The 20,188-nt window shown below is 40.9% G+C and overlaps 1 protein-coding gene across 1 annotated transcript in view; it reads right to left on the minus strand.

Moving 5' to 3' along the window:
* SYT9 (synaptotagmin IX) overlaps positions 1-20,188 on the minus strand; it is a 178,494-nt gene that overhangs the window by 112,470 nt on the left and 45,836 nt on the right. Inside the window, exons 2-3 of the mRNA XM_012654271.1 lie at positions 13,339-13,690; positions 3,633-4,179 (exon numbers count right to left, since the gene is read on the minus strand). Coding sequence (XP_012509725.1) covers positions 3,633-4,179; positions 13,339-13,690 — 899 coding nt within the window. The remainder of the gene's footprint in view (positions 1-3,632; positions 4,180-13,338; positions 13,691-20,188) is intronic.

Genomic DNA, 20,188 nt, shown 5'->3' on the forward strand with positions numbered 1-20,188 from the left:
TTAGATGAGGTCATGAGGTTGGGGCCCCCACAATAGGATTAGAGTCATTATAAGAAGAGGAAGAGAGACCAGAGCTCTCTTTCTCTCCATCACGTGAGGACACAGTGAGAAGGCAAACCAGGAAGAGAGCCCCACCAGGAATCGAATCTGCTAGAATCTTCGTCTTGGACTTCTCAGCCTCCAAAACTGTAAGAAATAAATGTCTGTTGTTTAAGCTCCCCAATTTATGGTATTTTGTTATGGCAACTCAAGCTCACTTATATAGGATGTCTATATTACACTATATAAAAAATCCCATTCTGAGTGGATTAAAATCGTAACTAGGAAGTCAAAACCTCAAAACTTCTAATAGAAAATATAGGGAGAAATACCTTTATGACATAAGGTAAGAAAGGATTTCTTGAATAAGACCCAAAAGTGCTAATTTCCAATGAAAAATATTGATGCATTTTATTACATTAAACGTAAGAACCTCTATTTATCAAAAGACACCACAGAGTGTATACAAAGACAGCTATAAACTGAGATGTTTGTAAAACATAACCAATGAAGGATTTGACCTAGGCTATTTAAAGAGCCTGTATGAATCATTAAGGTAAAGAAAACAATAGAAGAAAGTGCTGAATAAGCATTTCACAAGAAAGAAAACATAAATGACCATTAAACATATCAAAAAATAGTCAACTTTGACAACTGATTACATACCAACAATGTATTATTTTACATACACACGCACACATATTAATCAGTGCGACAATTGCAAGAGTTGGTTATAAAGTAGAGCATTAGGAATTATCACATATCACCTGCAGGAGGATCAATTTATACAGTCACTGTGGAAAAGACCTTGTCACTACCTAAAAAAGTTGAACATGTGTATACCTTACCTCTATCAGGGATACAACCTAGAGAAAAGATTGCATATGTGAACCAAGAGATGTGTACATATGTCTTCTCTGCAGTATTGCTCAGAATCACAAAACACTAATAACAACCCAAATGTCATCAATATAAGAATGCTAATTTGTCATATACTAATATAATAAAATATTATATAGCAAAAAAAAAAACAACACAGAAGCCACAACTGCTCCATTCATCGCTATGGTTAAATGCCATAATCAATGTTGGCTGAAGAAAAAAGCAAGCCAAAGAAGAGCTATAAAAAGCAGAAATGGACAAAACCAAAACCTATGTTGTCATATACATATATATACATATATACACATATATACTAATATATATATATACACGTCACAATATAAATGAAATTTAGGACAGTGGTTTCTTCTTGGAAAGGGTGGACTCAGAGAGAATGTGATGAGCAATGACAATCCAAGGGCCAGCAAAAGTACTGGTGATATTCTATTCTTCAGCTGAATGATGGGTTCATGTCTGTTAATTAAATTATTCCTTCATAAATCTGCATGTGTCTATTACATGTACTGTATTATATACATCCTGCATTATAAAAACGGAACCTTGCCAAATCTCAGATCTGTATGTTCAGTCTCTGTACAAAGTCACATTCACAAAAACACAGTCAAAACATTCCCAAATAATACTTTTAAAATGGAATTTTAAAAATATATGACAGATTATAAAATAATCTGTAATTCAATTCTCTGGGCCTACCTTCTCCTGTGGCCATCCAAAATCTTAGATCAATGCTTAGAAGATTCATTGTTTACCTGAGAAAACAACTGAGAATTTTGAAGCCTTTAGCCTTACTGTTTTTCTTCCTTGATAAAAAAAATCCACATTCTCCTTAACCCTATAGAAAACCAGGATTTTCCAACAATAAACAGGAAACTCTTAGTCCCAGGAGAACACTGAAATGGCAGTGATCTCAGGGCCAGATGGTCTCAGCAGACTGCCCTTTTATATTCTTGTCCACAGGAACCTGCTCTAGGAGACATTCCCACCAGGGATCATCAGCCTTATCTCGATTTGTATCAGCCATTGTGCATTGTGTTGCTCTCTCCACAAAGTCTCTAGAAGACAACTCTGATCAGGATCCCTATTAAGCTTTCTAATAACCTCTTCAGCTATTTTTATGAAATACATTTGTCAAAAAATATAAATCGATGCCTCACTAGATGATGTGACCAACCCCACCCTACCATACCCTGAGATCAGATATAAGTTCAAGGCTGATCACTGCGGCTGACAGTGAATACGCCAATGAGAGGGTTAATTCCTGAGCCATTCATATCTTAGTATAGGCACCCTGCCCATTTTGTTTCTTTAGACCTTCTCATGCTGTCCCCTGATTTTTGCAATTGGGGTTTGAGAGACAATCCTTGCTTCCTCCAGCATGCATTTTCGGGTTTACATATACTATAGTCTTTTAAAATAAAGAGGTCTGTTCCTTCCCCAATATTTCAGATCACCATAGTTTCATCAACTGCTATTCTCTGCACCTCTCCAGCAACTTTTCTGTCCTCATCATTATGACAAAGGCCAGCAGAACCCACGCTGCACTTTGTTTACCTGGATCGCAGGACAAAGCTGGCACTGGAACCTTGTGACATGTGGAGAGAAGGCGACCCATAGAGCAACCAAAGCGTGGGTGAGTCCCCAGTTCATAAAAGTGGCTGAGGATAGGAGGGTACTAGTGTGGGCACCTGGTCATTAGGCAGAGATTTTGTGTGTCCTCTTCCCGAGCAGAGCAAGAGGCTTTCCCTAACTAGGCTCTGGACTCGAGCTGTCCGAGCTGAGTAAGGATGGTGGTGCTTGGTGGATGCCAAGGCAGAGAAAGAGAGCCATGTTGGCTTCAGAAAGCCTCATGTTCAATAAGATGAGCTAACAGTAGTTTCAGGGAATTTGGACAGACGAAAGAAACACATGGCTTTAAAATACCAGAGTTACCTGAGAAAGTCCCATTTTCCTTTTTATTCCCAGAGCATCAACACACCTCTGCAGGATAAAGGATGTAAATGGAGTAAAAATACCACCTCTGAAATCTTTTGTTTAAAATATAAACACAGATATATGGTTTACCATTGCATAGCACCTCTGCCTTCTTTTCTGAGCCTTAAATTGGATTTGACCCTCTACAGATTAGTTTTGCCATTATATGTAGTTTCTTTTCATACTGTCCTCCTTGTAACTTTGATTTTTTTGCGTTTTACACTTAAAAATATGGTGCCAACTCTTCTCAACCACTCCCGGTTCTAGTATTAAAGTTGAGGATCTTATCACGGGAAATGCTATTGAGACAACTTGAGAACACGGGTAAGGATCTAATGCTCTGGGATAAGGCAATGGTCTCTTAGCTGCAGACTACAGTTAATAAATGCCAGCTTCCATTTAGCACAGATAACCAAAGAACACTCCCAAGAAAATGTGGTAAGGAAGACAGATAATATCTGCTGTCTATTATGAAATAGCTAAGAATCTGAGAGTAAAAAAAGAGAGAATGTAATTCTTTAATGTTGTTTTCATGAATAATTCTTAGAAATTCAAAATGAATACTGTTAAAGACCTGTTTCTGGAAAGGTTCTGAAAGAATAGCTAGATGTTCATAGACATGAATTTTATACTTCATCCCCCAAAATAATGTGCAAGTAATCTGTTTCCATGCTAACCAAGAAGACCCCCATCCCCAAATGAAGAAACGCTGGACTCACATTGGTGACATATTCGATATCCTTCCAAAGGATGCACTCCCTGGGGAAATCAGCCAAGTCTAAGAAGTGATCCACCACCACTTGGCCGATTAAGTCATGACGAGAGAACCTGTCAAAGTCGTACACAGAGAAGTGAAGCTTTCGTGCTTCAAGGTCATTGTAGGGAACCGGAAATAAAAACACTTCATCAAACACAGGGTTCAGGGTCTTTCTGTGCACTTTAGTCTGGTGTTTTGTTTTCCGATCAGGAAGCAAATAGATCTTGACATAAGGATCTGAAGTCCCAGAAAAGTCCTTGGCGGGCAAATTGACAGCTTTGTGAATCTTCACTATGAGCTGCTCTAAGTCACAGTCATATTTTAAAATGAAGTTCAGTTTCCCACAAGCTTTGCTGTTACTCCTTCTCCCATCATCATTATCCAATGACCTCTGCTTATATAACTCCGGTTTAATTCTACCAATTCCGGTCAACTGTTCCTGTTTTTGAAGCTGCTGGATATTGAAGTCTGGATTTGACAGGTTGAGTTGTCTTCGGATTGAATTATGCCTTGAATGAAGAGCAAGACAGAACACAGTTATAACCTTATTAGCTATGGGTCTTTCAGAGACTTGTGCCTGGGATGTAGGTAGTCTGTTACATGCTGTTAAGAGCTTAGATCTGTGGGCTTCTTTTTTTTTTTTTTTTTTGGCCTAAATTCAAAATGCTCATCAATGTGAGTAAGCTGCTCCCTAAGGCTTGAAGCTCAAAATTGAGGCTTGGTATCAGGAAATGAACTTACTAACATGTGACCTTGGAGCTTTAAAGGTTTAATGCACTTTCTAAACTCTAATATGCCATTAAAGAAGCTTACTCGGCTGGTGGAATGTAAAGATCTGTACGAACTGCTTTAAAAATAAAATTTTCCCCTTTATATACAATATCATCCTGAAATTGAAATAGTTAGATAAATGTTGCCTTGAGAAGAATGAATCTTTCTCTAAATTACATAGAATTTCCTGTCACTGGCTTATAGCTTTATAAGGACATGAATTCTTACCAGTTCGAATCACATCATTTCATCACAAAAACATAGTATTTGCTCGTGTGAAACGTATATGTCTGCTTGCAGGGGACTGTGTTGGCTCTGACAGGTGCCAGTCACAGCATTGGGATTGTGCTTTTGTTACACCACATGGCTAACACATGATTAGAGATTATGAAGACTTTTTTTTTCTGAAATAATCACTAATGGCACAAAGATCAAAGGTGAGCTACCATAAATGCACATAAGGATTGAGTTAGAGAAGTCTAGATATTAATATTTGCAAATTAAATATTTGCTAATAGAGTATACTCTTCACTTACTGGTTTGGGTTAAAATTTCCTTAAAATTCTCTTTAACACCTACCTGTCTTATCTGTGTGGGTCGTCACAAGTTGAGAGAAGTAGTCATTACTATAAGGTTGTTTTAAAGGTATTTTTGTGTGATTTTAGCTCAGAGTTCAGAGTGATTATATGGTTTGTAAGCAGTTGCTCAATAACCTTAATTAAAATAGCCTCTCCACTGCAAGGTGAAAGGGAACAGCTGCGGTGTCTCTGAGGGACTGAGAAAAGTCGGAGAGGCAGAGTAAACATTTGTATTTGTCCTCTCTTCCTTTCTTAAGACTACTTTATGAAATGAAAATGTAAAAATGGGGTTAAGAGACCCCAGTACATGTCTGAAGTTATTCTCCCTTGTCAGCACAGATGTTGTCATGCTGAACATTCCTCTTCATCCTAAAGCAGCCTCCTCATCACTAACCCCAGTATGGTACAACCAGAGCACTGTCACACCCAGCACAGGCCACAATACACAAACACATCCCAGTCACAGGCATCCCCACATGTGCAAAAACTATATGGTCTGAAAGTCACTGTTGTGAGATTTTAATCTCTTACAGAGAAATCCAAAATCTTAAGGTTTCTATGTATCTTATGATTTATTGGAGCAAGGGAAGAAAGACAAGAGATGCTGTTAACTGCCTAAAACTGGCTCTACACACTAGTTCAGCCAGGTCACTCCCTTGTCCAGAAGTGGAACCTTTGTAGTGCTAGAACAGAGCTTGAATTTGGCTCTGTTGGACTCTGTGGGCAGAAAGGCCCGGCAGGCAGGAGAAAGTACCCTGCCCCACACAGAGGCTAGAAGAGGCTGGTGCCAGCCCAGTCTCCCTCTATTGAATTTTCTTTGCAGGCTAGATTCAAAAAAGGTCCATAATTTGGTCCTGCATCAGTTCCCACCATTCTGGTTGGGGACTACTTAGGGGACTAACTAGTGGGCAGTAGTATGGACCATTCTGGGTGCTGTATAGTTATCGGTGCTGTTTACATGATAAAAGTGCACCCTCAAGATCCACTGGATGCTCCTTCTCCGGACTGAAGTCTGTGGTAAAACAACAATCCTGTGTCTACACCCAGCCCCCCCGCCTTGCCCCTCTGCTCCCCAGGGGATTGCTGGGCAGACTCTGGTCATAACAATTTACCTTTGAGTTTTCTGAGCACTGGAATTAGCTCCATCACAGCAACATTTTGTCATTTTGTCTGTAGGTCTAAACCCACCATGTATTTTTTAGTTTTAATTTAAAATGCATGGATTTGGCTACTTAGTAATGGGATATACTCTGTTTTACATGCACATTTTCTTAGACATGAAATCTGAAGAGAAATTAATCCTGCATGCTCAGCTTTTCTTAATTACAAAAGATTGCCAGCAGGTAGAGGACGTATGTTGGGAGGACATTATGGAGAGATTTGTACTTAAAGACCAAAACAAGATCCTGTTCCCTTAGAACCCAATTGCAAAGGGATCTCTTCATTCAAAATTCCAATACAGCCAAGGGTATAAAAACCAATCACAAATATGAATACTATTATCTACCCAAATGTTTCACACGATTAATTTCATTTCCAACACCTCCCCACCTCCCCAATTCAGAATCTCACTTAACTACTCAGAAACAGTTGAATCTAACTGTAAGGTAGTGGTTTAAAGCAGATAGCAAAGACTGCAACAGGCCATGACAGTTTCTCATTCCCTGGGGCTCCCTCTCAATCACTTTCAATTTCCTTTCAGGAGGGAGTTAGAGTTTACTGGAGTTGGGGGAGAGGGGGCAGTAGAATAGTGAAGCTCACAATAGCCAGAGAACCGGAGTAACTCATAACCTCGCTGCATAGCCTCTGGAGCTCTGGGGGCTGAAAATGAGAAAGTAGGACAGGGAGACCGCCCCAGGGACATGAAGGAGAAGATGAGGTGGAGGAAATGGAAAATCAATATTCCATAGCTCTCATAGGCTACTTTAATGGAGGTGGGAAGAAAAAGCAAGTTCGAAGCAAGAGTGAGGAAAGATACAGAACAGTGTTAAGTAGTCAGCTCTCCTAACCCCAGATGAGGTGGTTCTAAATGGCTGATGGAGATAGTCTTTGAGTGCAATGAATGAGAGGCTCCCTAGGGCAGGGGTCTAGAATTTAATGCCACTGAGTGACATTGATTACGACAATGAGTAAGTGTCGTAAGGAGGCATCTATGTCTGAAGCAGACCGTTCTCTCAAGTAGGTCTAGGGACTCCTGTATTTTGGTGTTCTAAGGACTCATTGTGAGCAATGAATGGAAAGAGGAAAAAGTGGACTTCCCTAGGACAGGGGGTAAGAGGAGGTGAGAGATGATCTCCTTTGTAAATAAGTCACATCCTAACACTTTGCAGAGAAGCCGGCTGCTGGGATTTGAACTCTCAGCTTCCTCTACCTCCCATTCTTTCTCAGGGAGGACAAAGGCTGTTTTCCTGTCATGAAAGGGACAAGAAAGAAACTTAAAGACTGGACTTGGCTATCCAAGAGTTGGAAGACTGATGGTTGAACCTGGAGAAAGCTTGAATTCAAAGATAATTAGCAAAATATATAAAGTAGATTTCCCATGAAAAACTCAAAAACACACTTTCATGCCTGAAGGAATCTGAGCCTTGTGCTGAGTTGCAGCTATAGGTCAGGGAGGGGCAGAAACCCAGAGGCAAAGGGGTTTTTCTTCCTCTCCTTTCATCAAATATGAATTAACTAGTCCCAGCTCTAGTCTCAGTCCCTAAACCATCACCCAAAAAGCCGACTAGGTCCATCAGATCGTAAGAAAGAGGACGTTACACTGCAACTCAACAAATGTGAATGTGCAAAGCAAGTGTCAGGTGGGGTAGAAGTTGCCCTGTATCCTGTCTTCACCCCTGTCCCATGCATCTTATACATTTTCCCATTAATCTTGAAGTCTTTGCCTTGAAGGAAATAACTGGCCAGTCAGGTGATAAGATGGTCCCCTAGTAACCCTGACGCAGGGCCGAGGGCGATAAGGACTGACTAAAGATGAGAGAGTCCCAGAAGCAGTCGAGGAGAAAGAAAGGCCTCTGGCTCAGCAAATTTTTATGGAGGAGATGGTGCTTGAGGTGGGCTTGCCTATCTAGCTTGGCTTCGTCCTTACCCACCTCCAAGCTCATGCTGTAGACTTCAGTAGAGAAATTAACTCAAATTCCATCCTGGTCCCAGCTCTCTAGCAGGATGGGGTCTTCAGTTCTTCTGCCCCAGCAGCTTTCTCCAGCGTCCCTCCCGTATGCCCACACATCTTTTATTCCAGACTCTGTAAGAGCCACTGCTCAGAATCACCAGCACTCCTCCATCTGTGGGTTTCCTGTGAACCATGGACAACTGCATACTCATCTATGTTCCTTCACCTCAGTGGTCCCCTCTCAGAAGTGAAACCTTTCCTTGGTTTGGGGGCACCAGTGTCAACTAGTCTTCCAGGTCCAAGGGGAAGAAAAAGAGAAGCAAATCATTGTTTCAGAACCGTCATTGGTTTCTTTCCACCATTCAAGTCACAGTGGGGAAGTATGGAAATAGTAGAGACAGGACCCTATATTCCTTCTTTGAAGCTCCACAGATGATAAAGAAAAGTTGGGTTGTTCTGAACCACAAGCAGACACAGAAGAAGGGGAAGTCTTGGACAGGGACAGACACAGCTAACAGACTTCAAGGGCACAAGGAGGTGTGAATCTGAGGCTTTCTTGGCCTGGGATTCAAGGGCTTCTAGGATGAGTATGATAACAAAGGTGTAGGCGTCAAGCCCTGGGGCCGGTGGAGGTGTGTGGTCAAGTACAGGTGGATACACTGAAGCACGACCTGCTTCCTCCCACCCCCTCCCAGCTTAAAGTTTGGTGTCACCCTCAAGTACTTTATCGCCCATAACCAGGATGAACATTTCTTCACTAACACTGTCTCTAAAGTAGCTCACGTCCCATATCTCTCTTTTCATTCCCATTGCTCCCAACTGAGTTCAGACTCTCATCATTATAGACTGGCAACTGGTCCCCTGTATCTAGTCTTCACTCCTGTCCCATGCATAGTATACATTTTTTCCAGATTAATCTTTCAAAGAATAATTTGAACACTTCAATATGCATAATCGGTGCTCTTATTGTGGGCCTTTCGAAGGCAGGGCTATTTTTTTCCTCTCTTAAATAACAGCATCTAATATGAAATTTCGCACATAGCAAATGCTTAATACCTGCGTTTAGAGTAAACATACAAATGCCATGGACATAATAGTTGCTGATAATTAAATCTTAGTAGAGAAGATATCAATTTACATCTAGTTTCGGGGCAGTTGAGACAGGTCTAGGCAACTCCCACTTTTGAAGCAGTGAGTTTATTAAAATCTGAAGAAATAACCGTGATTCAAAAATTGTTATGTTTTAGGTCATTATGTCTAACCAATGTTCTCAACACACAAATATAGTTTAATCAAAATGTGCTACTCATGGAGTAATGACAACATTTAATTTTTGTGTACTACTTACTGGAGTTGCAGCCAGTAATGGGACCTAAATTTAGAGTGTGATGATTGTCTTCTTTCAATTCTGTCAGCTTATTTCTGTGACTCTATGGATTGCTTAATCCAGAGATGAGGTCAAAACTTATTGTGAGGCTCTTAATGAATGTGAAGCCTGGGACAAATGGCCTTCTGCCAGCCTCACATGCTTCAGGCACTACTCAGTTCATACGTCTGGCCCTCTGCCATTCTTGTCAGCAGAACAAGAAAAAAGTGGCCTGATAGAGACCAATATACTTTGTCAGTCATTCATGGAAAAAAGTCATCTTCTATGTGCCAGGAGCTGTACTGGGGGTTGGATATACAGGGAGAAGCAATACAGATGTGGTCTCTGAGCTCATAGCCTAGAGGGCAGATAGGTAATAAACAAGCAAATAATCACTTAGTAATAGAATTTAATCCTGTGAAGGAGTGAAAACGAGGCCACATGAGAGAGCATTAAGAGTGGGAACATATGGAAGACAGAACACAGACTTCAGATGGGTGGTCAGAGAGACCTTTCTGAGTACGTGGGGTTTTGGTGAGGACCATTAAGGCTGCGAAGGAGCCAAGGAGGGCAAAGAAAAAGGAAAAGCATTCTTGGCTGAGGGAACATGTGAGAGGGCCTCAAGGCAGGAAAGGGCTCGTGATACTGAAGGAACTAAGAGAGAGAACAGTGTAGCTGGAGCACAATGAGCTTCTTCCAGGGAAAGTCTCCTATGGAGTCCATGTTAACAGTGTCCTCTGGGGTTGTGAAACATGGTGGCCTTGGCCAGGAGGTGAGGCTGTGAGGAGCAGACTGTGGCAATATCATGCAGGGCCTTAGTGGACCTGATAAGGAGTTTATGGGGTGGTAATTGAAATTTTCATAAAACCAAAGTGTTACATAAGAAATTTGAGAAGACTTTATAAAACAGGACAAATTTTCATCTTAAGACAAGAATCAGGAAATGGATTAGATGGCCTTTCAAGGTTCCTTCTATTTTGGGGATCTAGGTATTTTCATATATTTGGAATAGAGAACTTTATAAAGGTCTAGTATTGAAGAATTTTGAGAAAATTAAAATATCCACAGTCCTTGAATATTAGGTCATTATACAGAAGGGATTTCATTCAAATAAAAAAGAATTAACCGGAATTATGGATGGATATAATAGCAATTGAGCTATCTAGACACAGAATCCTAACTCACTTGATCTTGGAAGAATAGCAAAAAGTTATTCTGACCAGAAAAGTTCTTAGAAGATAAAACAAGCTCATCTTTATAATGTTCCAAAAAGGCACTGGTATGAGTCAAACATGCCCAAGCTGAAGAGGCCAGTCAGGTGAGGTTAAGATTTCTGATGTAAACACTATGACAGAAGATCTGCCTACTATCACAGTGTTAGTGATCGTGAGGATGCCTTTAAACAGGAGGCTATGTCTTCTGTGCACTGGGACCCCTGGGACAGTGATAACGGCTCAGGATGGAAACAGAAAGAAAGACAGTGACAGCAGGAAGAAAGTAAAGAACACAATGAAAAAGAAGGAAGAAGAAAAAATAACTGGAAAAGCAGACTGCTGAGAGCCATCTCAGCAAAGCATACCTTCCCCCTCCCAAAATATGGCATCAAAAATGGTTACTTTAAAAAGAATGTTAAAAATATTTTGGAGCATGATGGAAATTTCCTTCCTTTTTCTTGTATTTTGTCAATGAAAAGGCTGTGTGTGTGTGTTTTTTCTTATAATGCAACACAATCCCTAAAGAATTAGAAGATCATCTATTCTTATTATGGTGAGACCATGAGATAAAGATACATATTTCCAGACAGAGCCTATAAAACTAGGTCAGTAGTAATTTAGGTATGACTGTTTTAACTGCAAAACAATGCAAATTGTCAGTATTAGTTCAAATGCAGCTGGAAAGAGTTTATTTTTTTTTTAATGGTAGTTCAGATATTATTAAAACTGATTTGGGCCATCAGAAAAGATAATTTAATTATATACCTCCAAAATTAAAATAAATCTGAATGTAAAATGTATTTGCAGGGATAATTCCTTCTCTTGCCTTTTTCCCTTCTACCCAATTTCTACAAATCAGTGGTGAAGATAATGACAGTTTTCCTTTCTTAAACAAATATTTCTTGATATGCAGAGTATTTATACATTTTCCATTATAATATTGTAATCATTATAGTGATGTCATTGTTATCAATTCATTAGAATTATGGTAAAATTCTCAGATCAAATCTAATAAAAAAAGAAAAAAACAGCACTGTCACCGTACACTGAAAGGAACCCAGACCAGAAAAGTTACATGCAGAGCAGAGCCAAATAGGAGACAATTTCAATGGAAATTTCAATGACAGTTCCATCTAAAAGGTTCCAGTTATTGAAGTACTGAAAGGATTTCATTGTGCGTCTGCACCATCGCATGAACTCCATGACAGCATCAAACAGAGCTCTGGTTATATTTAAATCTTAAATCTGAAGAGAAATCCTAGTGATAAAATCTGAAGACTTCTCCTAAATCAAATGGCAAACAACTACCCATCTCCTCACAGAGGAATATTTTAGGTTTAGCTCTTTGATTCAGAATTGGAAATGATGCTAAAATAGGTTTCTGAAAAAATTAAATTATAAACTGTCATATTCCATCCCACTTAATGCGAATGAGCAGAGCCTCTAGGATAAACTTGATTAACATAAAAAAAGGGTAAAATCTTATTTCTGTTTCTAGGGAACAAATAAAAAAGATTTTTAAAAAATATCTCCAAACTGCGCTTGTACTTTCCAAATAACAGCACATGCTATTCCTCTGGCTATCACTCAAGCAAATATTTTCATTCTAAAGAAAGCTGTTTCCTGAGTCTCTTTTCCTGAAATCTCTTTTTGAAAATGAGTTTTTATATCAAGTGATTTAGAACTGGCTGTTCAGCCTCAAACACACCTTTGTGCAACATCTGCATCTTGGGAGAGGCCATCACAGCAACAATTAAAAGCAAAATGGCAGTTCACGTTTTGGAGCCCTTACTAGGTGCAGACCTGTGCAAAGCACATGCTATCATTTCCTTCTTAAAACCACCTATAAGTTACTACTACTACCATTTCTCTTCTACAGATGAGGAAATGGATACATATGGAGAGTAAGTAATTTGTCCAATGTCACGCATGTAAGTAATGCCAGTTCATTTGATCTTAAGAGACCACACTTTTTTATGACTGCACTGTATTATTTCTCTACTGCTTAAGAGCACAAAGCATCCAGACAATGGAAAGATAGTGACCCTAGGCCTGGGGACTCTATAGGCCTCCCAAAGGCCAGAGATGGACAAAGACATCCAGCCACAATCGTGGAGTCCAAAGAGAGCCTGTGTGTGACCTCTAGGCTAGGTCAGAGGCGCACTATATTCTATAGCACTAAGACTGCAGCAGGGAAGAGTAGTTAGGAGCTCAGATTCTCATGTTGGTTGAAATCCTGAGTTCAAATCCTGGGTGTTTACTAATATATGACTTTGCTACTTAATCTCTTTGACTTAAATTTCTTCTACTGTAAAATGAAAATAATAATAGTATCTATCTCATACAAAGTTGTGACCTATAATAAAACAATGCATTAAAGTTCTTATAGAGTACTTGGTAAATTTTAATAATATTAACTATCATTTTTATGACTAAGTAGAGACTAAGCAGAGCTCAGAAACCTAACTTCAGCATAGGAAGCACAAAATTTTCCTATAGTCATGTCTCTGATAAAAGCAGACATCAAAAAGGCTACAGGCTCCTTGACCAATCAATGCTATTGCTGCCAGACAGGAAAATGGAGTGATGCTTGCCTTGCATTCAGAAAGGAAGGGGGCATTACTGACCGAGCCGACGAGGTTGGCTCTGTGACTTGGCGCTGCACGCGGACGCCATGGGCGCAGTTCTCCTGGGCCCCTGCCTGGGTTGACAGGGGAATGTCAGGGGAGGTGTGGCTGATCTTCATGGAGGAGTCAGGGCAGGGAGTGGGAGGGTCTAGGAAGTCCTCACTGTTCTCCTGCTCATTGGTCTCTGTGTCTGTGTAGTTAAGAGGCTCCTGGTTGTTGTCTTTGCTACCAGAGGGCAGGCCTCGATCTCGCCACGGAACCCAGCAGAGTTTCCAAGACACGAAGAGAGACACACCAAAGAGAGCAAGACCACAGGCAGTGACCACAAGTGTCAGCAGGCTCACTGAGATATCTGCAAAGAAGCAAAAATCAAAGGTCAGTGTAATTGTTCTCCTCATGTCCACCCATTGCACAGTGGGGGCAGAATGACCCTCTCATCCATTCATCCCACAGGAAGCAACTGCAGAAGGCCATTCTGGGGCATGCTGCTGGGTCACCTTATTCTGGTGCAGTGACAATGAGGATTCAGACACGAACCAGAGGATCAGTGAGCAAAAGCACAGAGGAGGTAACATAACAGTCAGGCCATGTTTAGAAACCATAAACAGTATGCTGTAGCAAGAAACAGGGTATACTCAGGGGGACTAGGAATGCCCTGCAAGTCAAATGAGATCCTACGCTATAGGCAGTGTAAATCATTAATGTTTTTTTTTTGAGCAGGGCAGTTTCAATTACCTTAAAAAATAATCTGTCATCTCAGAGAGCTACATAACATAATTTTGGAATTGTTTGTCACAACTTTTTAAAACAAGAGAAACTAGAGCGCTTTTTCCCCCTATTTTTGCTATTAACTTTTAAGGCCCTAAGCAAAATGAAGCTCAAGTCCTCTGTGAATAGTGCAGCCTTAAGAATGCACACCACTCCGTGGTCAGGTCCTCAGGACCCGGGGCAGACTGTTGTAGTTTGTGGTTTGGGTTACCCCATAGCAGACCCTGAGGCAAGTATTCAAGGGCAGGTGGTTTATTAAGAAAGAAAAGGAAACACAGGTAGGGCAAGTGGAATAAGTGACCCAAAGAAGGCAGCCAGTAAAGAGTGCATTATCAAGCCCATTATCACGATGGGGGACCAGAGGCTAAGCCTGCTGGGGGTGCTCCATACACCTCAGTTACCCCACCCAGGAGGCAAGGGATCTGAACTATTTATACACCAACTCCCTTTAGTCATTGATTTGAGGACAGTTCTCAAAGGGCATTAAAGCCCTGGCATTTGCAACCTGCAGCACAGGTGGGCAAAGCAAGCTTCAGTGGCCAGAAAAATGCCCCACTGAAATCAATGCAGAGTCTGTGCTGGAGGTCTACAGGCCGGTGCTGAAGTGGTAAGGGTGAGGGGACATGGCAAGTAATGACAGCATCTTCTCCATGCACCACAGCCCCATGGCCTCAGTGACAGTCCATGGCAGTGCCCCTATGTTCAAAATAGAGCCCAACCCCCTCCAGGCTTCTGCCCTACCTTATAGTGCCAGGGAGGCTAAGGTATCAACCTGAACACATTTCTGGCACTGTGGAGGCTGTAAACTCCTTACTTTAACGGACACCCCTACCTATCCCTACTGCGCTCCACTATCCTCAGGAGCCCCAAGGATTCTTCCCAGGTTTTGCCTCTATTGTCCACCATGAATATTTGCATTGCTTCAACCAAAGTCTTCTGAATGCCCACTACATGCCAGGTTCTACACTAGGGTTTGAAGATAATGGGGGACATGACACCCACACCCACATCTTCATAGATGCTAATGACAGAGAAAATCAGATTAGTCATTTAGTATTCACAATTCAACTATCCACAACAATGTCAACATTCTATGATCTGCGGAGAGCTGTATTTCTGCTGAGGCATGCATGGGAACCCCTCCTGCAAGTCACTTACCCACTGAGTTAAGCTGAACAACTACCATGCATGTGCTTTTCAACGTGACTCTGAAGGTACTTGGTCATTCCTACGAAACGATAAAACTGTTTCTTCATCAAACATTGCTCTTGAGAGAAAGCCAGCTGTCGGGGCTGTGACGGATTTAACACATCCCTCTACGCCTCCCAATCAATCTTCACCCTTGTGGTGAAGCAATAAAGTATTTCTGTTTGAAAATACTGGGGTGCCTTTTCAATATGGGTAACTGAGCTCAAATCTTTTTCACTTTTGTCTCCTCAAATCCCACTGAAATGGGATAAGCAAGGAAGGGTATCTTCAATCCATCAGTAAACCAGTAATTGAGGAATTTCTGAAATTGTTTTTAAGGAAAAGCCAATCAGTATTGAAGACTTAACCCAGGCAAATGAAGGGACTCTGAGATAAAATAAAAATTAAAAATCCCAGGTGCAGAGAAACCAGGGCAGGGATGGAGGCTGGGGAGTGGAGCCAGCAGGGGCAAAGGAAAAGGGGCCAGAAAGCACACACCTCACAGAACCCCAGCACCAGGTGGGAGAACATGGTTTCACCCCAGACTCCACAGGGCTCTGGCAGCTCACGCAGGAGAGTGGAGAGCTTACTGGGGCAGACTTCTACAATAGGTGGTGGTGCGGGGGCCCCTGGAGAAGGAGGAGACCCTGTCCCCATTAACCAGGCTGCCACAGCAAACATCAATTCCCACCCCCTCTGTTAGAACCTAAAACAAAGCAGGCCCCACACAGTGGTGGAATCCTTTAATACATTCTTCAATCCAGATGGAGGCAAAACATCTTCCCTTAGTCCAGTTAATCACTTCAGCTCTGTCCTGACAGAGACACTGTTAGGAGACCACCACAAAGGCTGGGGAGGGGCGCACTAGGAAGCCGTGGGGTTTAGGAGTATGATGTGGTAATGGTATTATTAGTCACCAAATAGTCACTCTCCCCTACCACAGTGCTCCCCTCCAAGAGGGAAGCATAAATCCCAATCCCCTGATACTAGTCATGGCCATGAGACTTGCTCTAGCCGATGAAACATGAGCGGACATGACTCATGCCACCTTGGACCAGAGAACTCTTGGTCTCCTACCTTCTGCATGGGAAGAAAAGCTCTCAGATAAGACCTGATCTTCCAGCCTGGGAGCCATATGAGAAGACTTGGGGCATTGGCCCAAAGTCCAGAATGAGGAGCAAACTTAAACATAACCAACAGCCTGGGGCAGAGCTGACACTGACCCACAGATCCATGAGCAAAATTTGGTGTTTTAAGTCACTGGGATTTTGAAGGGATCTGTTGTCATAGCAAAAAAAAAAAAAAGTTGAATAATATATGTGACCATATAATTTACTGTCTGAAGCTGGGACATTGTTAAGAGGGAAAAGGGGTTATATTAATAATTACACAGGGATAAGATACTTAGAATTTGCCCAGGAAAAACTAGGACACAGGGTCACCATGAACTTAAGAATCCTACCTGAGCTCTGAGTTCACCGGCTTAGCACAATATGGCCTCCCAGGATTCGTTTAGCATAGACAACATGTTAAGCAAATTGAAGCCTTGGCTCATTTTTAATAGTAACCATAGGACCCCTGACCTACTTCAAGAATAACTCCAGCTTGTTAGTTGAGCTCTTGAACTCAAAAAACAGCTTGCTCAGAAGTCTAATAATGGAGGATCTATGAGAACACAGATCTTATCCATCTCCACATGGAATGCCAAGAATCTAAAAGAGCACCTGGCAGAGAGTAGGCATTCACCAAATGAAGAAGCCCACCTGGGCAGCCCTGTACCACCTGCTATGTCCACCTGGAATTACAGTTGTGTAGGTTGTGGCCTGTAAGCTCCAGGGGGCACAAGTCACATTCATAGTGACTGTAGATTTTTGTGCATATAGTTACTACAAAAAATTTCTGGTAAATCACAAGAGTTGCTTTTCCTTATTCACACAAAGGTGTCATGTGAGTTAGCAGTGGCCCGGGGAACACCTATGGGAGAAACTGATGGTGACCTACACAGCCACACCAAGCACTAAGCATAATCATCTGGACTTCTGTTTAGAAATAACTCAGTGTGCCCTCTAGATACTACATTTGTAATTTTCTCTCTTTTTTCAGAACGAAGTGCTAGAAAACTACTTTGGAGTCACTAAGACCAGCCATTCCCAAGCTTTTTGGCACCAGGGACTGGTTTCATGGAAGACAATTTTTCCACGAGCATGGTGGGGGGATGGTTTCAGGATGATTCAAGCACATTACATTTATTGTGCAATCAAACCTCTCTGCTGATGATAATCTGTATTTGCAGCCGCTCCCCAGCACTAGCATCACTGCCTCAGCTCCATCTCAGATCATCAGGCATTAGATTCTCATAAGGAGTGTGCAACCTAGATCCCTCGCCTGTGCAGTTTACAGTAGGGTTCGTGCTCCTGTGAAAATCTAATGCTACCGCTGATCTAACAGGAGGCGGAACTTATGCCATGATGTGAGCGATGGGGAGTGGCTGTAAATATAGAAGAAGTTTTGCTCACTCTCCAGCCGCTCACCTCCTGCTGTGCGGCCTGGTTCCTAACAGGCCACTGACCAAGATACCAGTAGGCGACCCCAGGGTTTGGGCACTGCAGACTAAGGCCATATTCCCTACTTCAGACCCATAACCTCAGAAAAGAGAGAGGAAGAGTCAGCTTAGCATCACAAAATAGCTTTATTTAGGAGAGAAATTATTTTTTAAGTTAAGTGGTAAGTACATGGCCATTTGTTTTATTATTAATCTTAAAGTTAAATGTATTCATTTTACATACTCTGTCATTTATGGTATGTTTCATTATAAAAATCGAAAAATATGGTGCCATTAAAAATATTCACAAGATAATTTTTCTAAAGAATAGGAATAGCATAATTGGTCCTTTTGTCAAAGGTAATAACTAGATGGTCATTCAGGGATGAAAGGAGGCAAATGGCAAACCAGTTCTGATGCAAATCCCTGAAGGTATTGCTGCTCTGGGGATGTGCATGAAATGGTACCCAGAGCTACTGTGAAGTAGTCCTTCCCAGGGAAGATGTGGAGTAGAATGTCCTGCAATCAGACCTGTCTGTCAGAAACCTCTTCTACTGTCTATTAGCCATAGCCATAGGACACGATGCACTGAAGCAACATCCCTGCACACCAGGTGCAACACACCATGATACCTCGGGACCCAGCAGACATCCCAGGTGGACACTTATGATTCTAGGTGATCACTGCAAGCATAAAAGAAGTGGGCCTCTTTCAGAATGGCAACAATTATTGACCAACAAATGAAAAGTTTAAGCACCCATACTGATATAGATGAGGAAAGTTGGTTGTTCCCCTAAACTGCGAATGGACAGAAGAACATTTGAACAGACAACAAAAGAAAAGTCATGGTACAAATGGGAAATCAGCAGCTCAGAAGAGGGTAACCAAGCTGAGCCATCAGAATAAATGGCCCCTGACATGAAACAAATTATAGTAATGCAAGAGGCAAATTAATTGGTGTACTTAGATTTATAAAATAGCAACTAAAAGTGAAAATGATGGCTTTAGCAATAACCAGAAAAAGATACCCTTGAGATCCCATCTGATTTAGAAGAAAAACAAGATGATTGCTGAAATATAAAAAAATTCAACAGAAGGTAAAGTCAAGGAACATCTACTTGAATGTAGACTCAAAAAGCAAAGACTCAGGAAATTTAATCGAAAGATATAAGATGTACCGTGTTCATCAGGTCTAATATTTAAATTTTCCAGAAAGTGAAGACAAAGAGAATGAAGGGAAAAAGCATCAAAGAACAAGAAATTTAAAATCCCTAGAACTGAAGGACAAATTGATAGGGTTCCATTGAGCATGAATAAAATAACACAACCTTAAATACGTTATTGTGAAATTGCAAAACATGAACATTAGAGAAAATCACAAATTAGAACCATACCGGCATCAGACTTCTAATCAGAAACGGTAGATAATGGAATAATGCCTGAAAACTTCTAAGAAAAAATTGCATTCAACTTAGAATTCTATACCCAAACATATTATTAATGAAGTGTGAGGGCTAAAAAAGGCATTATTTTAGACCTCCAAGTAATCAGATTACTTTCTATGCATTTATCATAGGAAGTTAGTTCAGGATGAATGTAGGAGATTAAAATGAAACAGAAGACAACACAGTGTACAGGAAAAATTGCATTCAACTCAGAAGACAGTGAAAGGAAGTCCCAGCACAGGAGCTGAGCCACAGGCCTAGAGAGGGCCAGCGCAGCCTGGAGCAGTTACATGATTAAGCACCTAATATACTACACAATAAAGAAACATTTATGAGACAAGGAAAATTTGACTGAAATGTAACAACATTAGAGATTACTGTTAGTTACTTTTAGGTATGATAATTGTGTTATGGTTATATTTCATAGAGACATATAGAAATATTCAACTGGTATTTGGAATTTACTTCAAACTATAGATGAAACAACATTGGCTATGAATTGGTAATTGTTGAAACTGAGTTTTGAGTACATGGAGTTTGTTATATTATCCTCTCTACTTTGGAATATGTTTGACAATTTACTAAGGTAAAGTAAAAATAGAACATGTTTTGGTTGGAGGAAAATGTTGATCCCTGACTTTAACTTTAGACATTCTTATTTAATAGGTCTTGGATGAAGTACAGAACCTCCATTTTTAGCAAGAATCTCAAATCTCAGATGAATCTGATGCAAATAGTCTATAGATAACACTGAGCAAATCTGATCGAGTAAAATACATATACATATAACATATAACACATAGCGGTTCAGAACACAAGACGCTTTCCTGGTCCTAAGACATGTGTCTTGGAGGCCTAATAAAGATAACACTGGGAAATGTAGTTAGGAAATCAGGCCATGGGGAAC

Source organism: Propithecus coquereli, unplaced genomic scaffold (assembly GCF_000956105.1).
Source record: "Propithecus coquereli isolate 6110/MARCELLA unplaced genomic scaffold, Pcoq_1.0 Scaffold44, whole genome shotgun sequence".
NCBI lineage: Eukaryota > Metazoa > Chordata > Mammalia > Primates > Indriidae > Propithecus > Propithecus coquereli.